Raw genomic sequence first — 8,858 nt, 5'->3', positions numbered from 1 at the left:
CACACACACACACACACACACACACACACACACACACACACACACACACACACACACACACACACACACACACACACACACCCTCCATCGTGTTCAGTGATGGGACACAGAGATGGAAACCATCTTTCAAGGCACAGAGGAAATTCAGGCATTGCTGAGTACCTTTACACGTCTGTTTTGGAGGCTTTTTGTTGTTCTGGATTCATTCCAAGGACGTAACACAGCTATTATTGCCAACTGGCATACCATAAAACACTTCCTGGTCCTACGGGGAGTAGAGGTCATTACCAAATAGGAAAAGGTCCTCCACTAACAGTTTGATAAATGAATGTAAGGTCAAAGATCAATCATACTCCCATCCTTGGCTTTGTTAAGGACAGGAAACACACACACGGACATGTTGTCTGCCTTCTTTGGGACCACGGACCTCCCATACAGCTTTGCCTATCTAAGTGGAATCTAGAGTGGGACAATCCTGTGTTTATAAATGTGTGTCCAATGAGATAAAGGTTGGCAGAGAATGAAAATCTGTGGTGGCTCTCCTCTTTTCAGCAGTGCTCCCTTTGCAGAGAGCTCTTCTTCCTTTGCACAGCTTAGTTTATAGATAAATATATCAGGCACAAAATTAGACGCTCATTTACGAACAGTCTGATCTTTTGTTAGGGAAAGCCAAACAACAGACAACAGTCTCACATCTTTATGGCAAAAACCAAATACGTCATCTTAATTATACAGCGTTAAATGTCTTGATGAGTGTCTTGGCTTGAGAAGCAAGCAAGAAACTAAATCTGTCCCAAAGTATAAAGCTAACCTTTCAAATGTTATAGTATTTTCTTGTGAGATACTTCACAACAAAGCTTTCCCAAAGCCATGTTAATGAAAAAATAATGTTCTTTAACAAGAGCAAGAGGCTCATTTAAAAAGCCCCGTTGACACTCTGAGGATAAATATATGCTGCTTATAAAGCATGAGCTGAATTCAGTATGAGGTTTAGGGCATGCCCCTTTAAATCATGATCGGTTTGACAAACAGCAGAGTGAGAGACCTGCTACATTGTAAGAGAAGACTGCTGCAGCAGCAGCTGCAGAAACATCTGTCTGCAGCAGCTGATGCATGGACAGTGCCTACAAGTGATTTTATATTCGTAGGGTAGCATATGTGAGACTTTAGATTTTAGTGGGTGAAGCCTTACATGCTTCTCCACCTCGCTCCCTATGGCGCGGCTGTTGTTCAGGTAGTCTGACACCGGGCCACTCATCAGCACGTCGAAGGCCTCCACGCACTGAGACAGACCTGGAAAAATACAGTGAAATCCTGCTAACTTGCTTGCTTGTCTTAATTGAATCCTCCAAATGCAAGTTTAACAGACTTGCCTCCATCAATGCCGTTGACACAGTCCCCGTTGGCCATCCCGCTGGACGCCTGCGCTGACATCTGCTCGAGGCGAGTCACAGCTCGCTCCAGGCGCTGCATTAATCCTTCCATGAAGACAAACCTGGAAAACAAGAGCAGCTACGGATTCTTACTCATGGCCGCTGCTGCTGTCACATGATGACAGCTGAAATCATTGCAATTCATTTATAATCATTCTTTTTGTTTTATTTGGTGATGTTTGTCACTATTCAACCTTCTCACTGCGCTGCTCCTGATTTTCATCAACACTAAATTTAGCTATGTGCAGCACGCCTTGTATAAATAATGTCACTGTATGAGGTGTCTGGCTCACTGCCACAGTCACAGCCTGGGTCAGAACAATTTCAAAGTGTCACCTAATCGGGATGAAGAAAGGCAGAAACTGATGCCAGACTGAGAGAAAAGTCAAACAATGAAGTGGATTCTTTGATTAAATATACAGTTTATTTATGGTTATTTGCTTATCTTTGGGCGCTTTAGTGATTTGAATCTTTCTTTTTTGTGTAATAATTTTGTCCTTTTTTTGTCTTTTTGTTATAGTGTGTGCAAATAAATGAATAAAAGGTAATCTCTAAAAGCTCATCTATCGTCGTGCAACTTCTTCTTTCAGCTGCTCTCCACAGCAGATCATCTGCCTCCATCTCACCCTATACTTAGCATCCTCCTCTGTCACATCCAACCATCTGCATGTCCTTCTCACTACATCCATGAATCTTCTCTGCAGTCTTGCTTTTTTCCTCCTTCCTGGCAGCTCCGTGTTCAGCATCCTTTGTCCAGCACATCCACTATCCCTCCTCTACACTTGTTCAAACCATCTCAGGTCCTCGTCCAAGTAAGATGCTGTTGTCTGATATTGTCTCTGTTTCATGCATGGCTCTGTTTTAAGGATATGACAGTAGCCTTTTTCCCTGCTGACTTCTGTGCATGGTAGCTAATGATGCACCTACACCAGCCTCACTCTTGAGCACAGACCATGTAGACCATGATTTTTTGAAGATGCAGGAACTGAGAATATTTTCCTTTTTCTTTATGAATGTCTATATTTTGCATAAAATATGGACTGATGTATCGATATTGGACGTTTTTGCTCTGTAACGATCAACATCAACCCCGGAAGGACAAGATATATACAACGGGAAGACCTGTTTTCTGTTTTAGTCTATGGAAACTTAAAGTGTAGAAACATATTTGCATAAATTCACATGTTTCTGGCTGTTGGACAGAGGTAAACAAACAGTAACTGAGCACCGCTGAAATACATTCGAGAATACTCCACAGACCACTTTGTCACACTGACCAGCCATATGTCTCACTATGAAGCGATGCAGGCCTGTTTCCAACATATATTAGTCAACAGAGGAGGAACTCAATCCAGCCACCCGCTGCATGTTTACGCAAACCACTGCTAGGTAACACATGCTTCCTAATCTGACACCTGCTATTTACCTGGGTGTCCAACATGCAATCCAGGGGTGTGAGTTATAGACGGCTCTGTTTGCTTTACAAAAACGATCTACAGAAACGCTCGGAAACACTCTCCAATAATATGGCAGCTATGTTGGCCGAATAGCATTCGCTGTCTGTAATCTTTGTAAATTATGTCTACTAATTATGTCCTGTGAGCAGCAAACATGTCCTGATGGGCGTCATCGAATCTCTCTGGAGAAATCTCCCAGCAGTGCCAAATTCCTGTTTCAGGACTCAGAGGTTATTTCTGCTCTGTGGGTCACAGCAGCTCTTAGGCAAGACCAGAAACCTGGAGAGCAGAGTCTCGGTTTGCAACAAGCGTTTGTGTTCTCTGAAGCAGGACACTTAAAGTTTGAGCAATGAGTCGAAAATATTCTTATCAGTTTGTACTTTGGTACCAGCTTCTGGTCTCGAGGGTCTGATCCAAGTGGGATTGCAAAACAAAACTTTATATTAAACATTAATCCAAAAAATACAAATAAAAAATACACAATATTTGCAAATTGTCAGCTAGTGTGCAGACCTGTCACCCTTTATCCAGTGAGGTCTGCAGATCTCCCGAGTGGCTCTGCAAAATGCACCATAGCTCATGAAATTGTGTTTTTATTATATATACAGGGGATCATATATAGACCATTTAACTCAGCAAAACAAGCATGTCATATCATCACTTCGATCTATCATAAGATCACTCCTCTCATTGGGAAGGGAACCATTCTTACAGCTTCGGATATTAGCCAGACTCGTAGGCTGGTGAGCACGGCGATTTGTGACACAGATCAGACTGTTGCATGAGGATATGAGGATTAGTGATATGAGCGATTTCTTAAAAATAACTCTTTCCTTTAAGAAGTCTCTGGCCCCAGAAAGTTTTGTAACACCTGCTTTTATATTTCATCTGGTAGACTTGATACCTGTTGCTTGTACTCTGTGAACACACCATAACGACTGTGTGTTTAGATTTGAAAATCTTTTGCCATAAAAGTAGATGTGATTTTATTAGAGCTGAAACAATTGAATCTGATCTTCAGAGCCAAGTCAAATTTGATGGTTCCAGCAAAAATAATCTTTAAATACTGACATAACTCAAAGATAGAACGATTATTATAATACATAATGCCTGGGTTTGTCTGGGTTTGTCTGGGTTTGAGGATAGAGCAAAAAGTTCAAATTTAAATTCAGTAGAGTGCAAAAAAATCAACTACTGTACTATTTCAAATCCAAAACACTTCATCACTGTCTCGCTTGTCAACAACCTCAAATTTTGCCTATGAAGACTGAAGCAAAGACACTCAGCCTCTGTTCTGATTTTATTGTCACTTGTCCAAATTCTCCATGGCAATGCAAAGACATGGCCAATGATGCTCTTTTAGGCTTTTCATATGGACTTACTGGAATGCATTCAGTCTAACACAAAGACCTAATGGGAGGAAGCCTCGGGGTTAAGCCTGCTGGCTGTATCAGAGATACATCTCTGTGGCATGAAAATGTGGCAGTACTGTTTTTAACGTGTCTGTAATTTCCAACAAATAGCCTTTACCTCAGTCTCCTTAATAATAGACATAAAGACAGTTAACTTTATTTATCCTGGAGAGAAAAATATGTTGTTATAGCAGCAGACTTGTGAAAATACAAACAAAGCAAAGAATACACAAACTACAAATGCCAAATGATGCATGAAAACAACAGATAAGAAAAAAAAAGAATGAATGGACTATATACTGACTATACTGAGTGATATGTGATTATAAGGTGATAGAATCAGCCTGTGAAGCATTAAAAGAGGTCCAAATGTGCAAAATGTGGAGTGTTTAGTTTATGGGCAGTTAAGTGTCAGCAGGTGTCGGGTTGGCCAGCAACACAAACACTCCACAGCAAAACCAGCAGCACATGCAGTGCAAGATTTTAGGGACTTCAGTTCACCCTGACTCTGCATGTGCCTCCTGAACCCCCCGGCCTGGTATCTGATCTTTGTGGCTATATTGGGACGCAGTCTGGCTCCTGCTGTTATGGGCCTACTGTAAGATATTCCACTGTGGGTCTGGGTCCTGCACCCGGAGACACTTTGATTCTTCATCTGCTGCAACTCTTCATCCACCTACTGATGTGGGAAGCTGTGATGTGATCAGTGGGAGTTGATGGTGAAAGGTTTGGCTGTTATGATTAAGAATATTACTATTTATGTAATAATAATTTGGATTATTTATATGAGGTTAATAAAGAGATATGTAACTCATGTAATATGGACCAGAGGCTGGGAGTGTGCTGATAGATCTTTGAGAAAAAGCTGAATCTATTTAAAATATGAAAGCATATGAGTCTTGTCCAAGTCGGTTTAAAGGTTTAGTTGCCGCATTAGCGTCCTGTTGTTTCTGGGGCACAGCATATGTGATCCTAAAAAATTACTGGGCTGTTTAAACTCACACTGGTTTATCACAGCTGCAAAATGAACCCTCTCTGTGTAAACACGAGAAGACACCATCACTCCATAATAAAACATGACATGGCACCGGCTCACAGGACTTCACCCGTCCTTCAGTCTGATGCTTCATATTCCGCGCCGCAATAATGTTACTCCCCGCAGCGATCGAGATAAAGGAGGTGACAAACAGTGCTCTCACATGCCCTGCCATAACATACGAAAGCAGGCTGCACGGGATCAATTTGTCTGGACATTATTATTGCGTAGGGATGCGCACCCCCACCCCGGGGCTCCATCCCTCCGCCCCACACTGAAACGAACTGAACTTGACACTGGTTAAAAAAAATCATCAGTACATCCTCTAAAAGCATCTTACCTCCCTGGTCTGGTCCGCGGTAAATTTCTGTCCGGATCTTTAGGGGTGTGATTACGCCGGGACGGATTCGTGGCAGTTCGCTGCTGTCTTGCGGTCCCCTCCTGCTCCCCTGCCCCGTCACTCAGCTGCGCGCTGCACCGGCTCCTCTTCCGGGATGTCCTAATTAAGCAACACGTTGAACCTGAGAGCCGCACAGCTGCAGAGACCAGGACCGTGACTCAGTGCCTCTCTGCTCCGGGGGAGAGACGTTTGCCTCGCAGACAACATGGCAGCCTCGGAGAGCTCTGCTAAAAATAGACAAGTGATTGGTGCTGTGGCGATGCCGGCATGGGGCTCTTTTGAGGGAATGGCCTTTTACAAGCTGGGCAGTCATCATCATCATATTCATAGTGCATGGGAATGAAATGAAGTTTTACCCCTTCGCTGACCTTTAAAATTTAAGACTGCAAATTTTCAACATTTTAAATCCCTAAACGAATACAAGTCACAACAATAAATCCAAAAAAGGTTTAAAGCTGCCCTTTAGTTTTCTACTTTACCAAGGTAAACAGACACCAAACCCTATTTTTAACCCCACTGAGGTCCAAGAATAGCAGACATACGCCGGTCTGTTGCAGTCATAGACTGTATATAAAAGATGGGCACAAAGTCAGAGTTTCTGTGTCATGAAAGTGCCTATCTTTTTACCTGCCTATCTTTTTACCATGGCAACTTACAACAAGCGCATTTCCTAATCAAGAGCAGGTCCTGTTCAGCGTTTCAGTGATACCCATTGAGCCAGCTAATGCAAAGAAAGCCTGAGGGTGGTGAACTTCCTTCCTTGACGCCTCAGGTCTGAAAAGCAAAGCCAGAGTAGAAGTTTTTCAAATCTGCATTCTCTCTAACGGACAGCAGGAGTTTACTTGTAAATGAGAGTCAGCATTATAGTAATAGAGGACAAGAGGATAAAGCCAAGTATGGTTTAGGACAGGCTTACCTTGTCATCTGCACCTTGCACACCACAAATTTCAAAGCAACAAGGCAGGGGCCATGTAAATGCACAGCTTGAGGTTTCATAATGGGACTTTTCTAATGAATGCCCATCTACAGCCATCTTTTATAAACAGTATGGTAACAGTGTGGTGTAGCATCTAGGAATCAGTGAGGCTGAGTGTAGTTAGAAGTTTCCAGTAAGCTAGCTGACATGTTCTGAGGTAATTCTCAAAAGCTACAATTTCAGCACTGCTGAATATTGTTGGTGGTGAAGTTAGCCTCTTCACACAAAGTTTAGACTAATATAAACAAAACAGCACAGGAAGCTTTAGACACAGACAAATAATTTAAAAAGATTAATAAACAATCTTGAGAATGTGCAACAACACTGAGTCTTCAGAGTTATCCAGGGTATAAGTTAGAAGCAGGTCCAGATCCTGAACACTTAGTTGTTCCCTGTGTATCCATCGGAGTGTGAATATGTGTGCATGAATCTTATTTTAAAAAGTGCTTAGGTATAGATACGAGCCCTGTTTGATTGTGTGTGATTGGGTGAATGAAACTTGTAGGAGAAAGTGCTCTGAAAGCTCAAACTGAGTAAAAAGGGGATATACGAGCCAGACTACACAACATTCTCTACAAGCAAAAACTACAGATTTCTTTAATCCTTTGAAAGCTTGCCACTCCTTCTGTGACTCTTTCTTTAGTTTTTTTCCCCAGTGTAGGTATTTTTAACAAGTTGTCTTAAAGTTTCTAATAAGAAAGCATCACCACTTTAAGGAGCACCTCCACCCGCAAGATATAAAACCTCCATCTGTTTTCACCGAGCAGTCCCTTCTGTCATCCTAAACTCTGAGGCCATTTCAAACTCCAGCTAGAGGAGGGTTGCAGCTGTGGATCATCCTTTTTTAATAAAGTAACAGCTTTAATCTTGTTACGGCATGATGTCAGGTGCTACTGATTTTACCCATAAGGCCTTGTTGCTTCCATGCTGTGTCACGGTCAACACTCACAGCAATGTGACCCAGTTTCATGTTTCAGTGGCGACCAAAATGCTCCTCTGAGTAGAATGAAAGACGTCAGAAAGCGAGCAGCTAACTCTTCTTAACATGACTTATTGATTAGAGCAGGGATTAATCATTGATAGGCCTCGACTTGATTAGTATCCATGGTTACTCAATCTGGGCGTGACTAACTCCAGTGTTTCATAACGTGGTTTCATGTGGGACCACGCACACTCAGACTTACAGAGTCACATATTTATGTTCAAACATAAATAAACACAATTTTTCACAATCATTTCAGAAATTATGAAAACTTGTTAAAAAATATAATTTTGCTATTCTTATGTTTATAACAGGGTTTTGTTTTTTTAAATATCCATGGTCAACTTTGTTTTCATTTCATAACCTTTCATGGCAGTGGCCTCATTTGAAAGACCTTCTTGGTTTGGACACGGACACAGCTGCTTCTATTTAGTTTGACAAGGGTGCTCTTCACTAACCCATCTTAATTTAATTCAGTTTTATTTATATAGCACGAAAATCACAACAACAGTCACCTCAAGGTGCTTTATATTGTAAAGACCCTACAATAATACAGAGGAAACCCCAATAATCCAATGACCCCTATTAGCAAGCACTTGGCGACAGTGGGGCCTGTATTTGTATTGAGCTTTTACTTAGTCGCTAAGGACCCCAAAGCGCTTTACACTACATTCAGTCATACACCCATTCACACACTGGTGATGGTAAGCCACAGCTGCCCTGGGGCGAACTGACAGAGGCGAGGCTGCCGGACTCTGACCACCACCAGTAGGCAACAGGTGAAGTGTCTTGCCCAAGGACACAACGACCGAGACTGTTGGAGCCGGGGCTCCAACCAGCAACCTTCCGATTACAAGATGAACTGCCAACTCTTGAGCCACGATCGCCCCGGAAAGCTGTGTTGAGCAGGTCTGAGTCGATCCAAGTAGGTACTAATGGAAAAGGGGCCCATAAACCAAAATAAACTGTATATTTCATTTTTAAGAAATAGATTACAATACAATTACATGCTAAATAAAATACAATCAATACTGAAATATAATATATATAATATCTAATGTAATTAATATTGAATTATTTTTATTTTATTTGTCAAAAGGATAAATAAACAATCCATTTTCAAAAAATAGAATTCTGTGGCAATTATTTCATGGTTCAGGCT

General features: G+C 41.7%; 1 protein-coding gene across 1 annotated transcript in view; it reads right to left on the bottom strand.

Annotated features, from left to right (window-relative positions):
• The window catches only part of cap2 (cyclase associated actin cytoskeleton regulatory protein 2), a 19,660-nt gene extending 13,684 nt beyond the window's left edge, over window positions 1-5,976 (bottom strand). The window contains exons 1-3 of the mRNA XM_005728410.1: window positions 5,679-5,976; window positions 1,374-1,495; window positions 1,193-1,293 (exon numbers count right to left, since the gene is read on the bottom strand). Coding sequence (XP_005728467.1) covers window positions 1,193-1,293; window positions 1,374-1,485 — 213 coding nt within the window. The 5' untranslated portion in view covers window positions 1,486-1,495; window positions 5,679-5,976. The remainder of the gene's footprint in view (window positions 1-1,192; window positions 1,294-1,373; window positions 1,496-5,678) is intronic.
• Between the last annotated feature and the right edge of the window lie 2,882 nt (window positions 5,977-8,858).

Source organism: Pundamilia nyererei, unplaced genomic scaffold (assembly GCF_000239375.1).
Source record: "Pundamilia nyererei isolate P.nyererei 1_Seehausen unplaced genomic scaffold, PunNye1.0 scaffold00028, whole genome shotgun sequence".
Lineage (NCBI taxonomy): Eukaryota > Metazoa > Chordata > Actinopteri > Cichliformes > Cichlidae > Pundamilia > Pundamilia nyererei.
The sequence above is the reverse complement of the archived record's forward strand: the minus strand, read 5'-3'. Positions and strand labels throughout refer to the sequence as shown.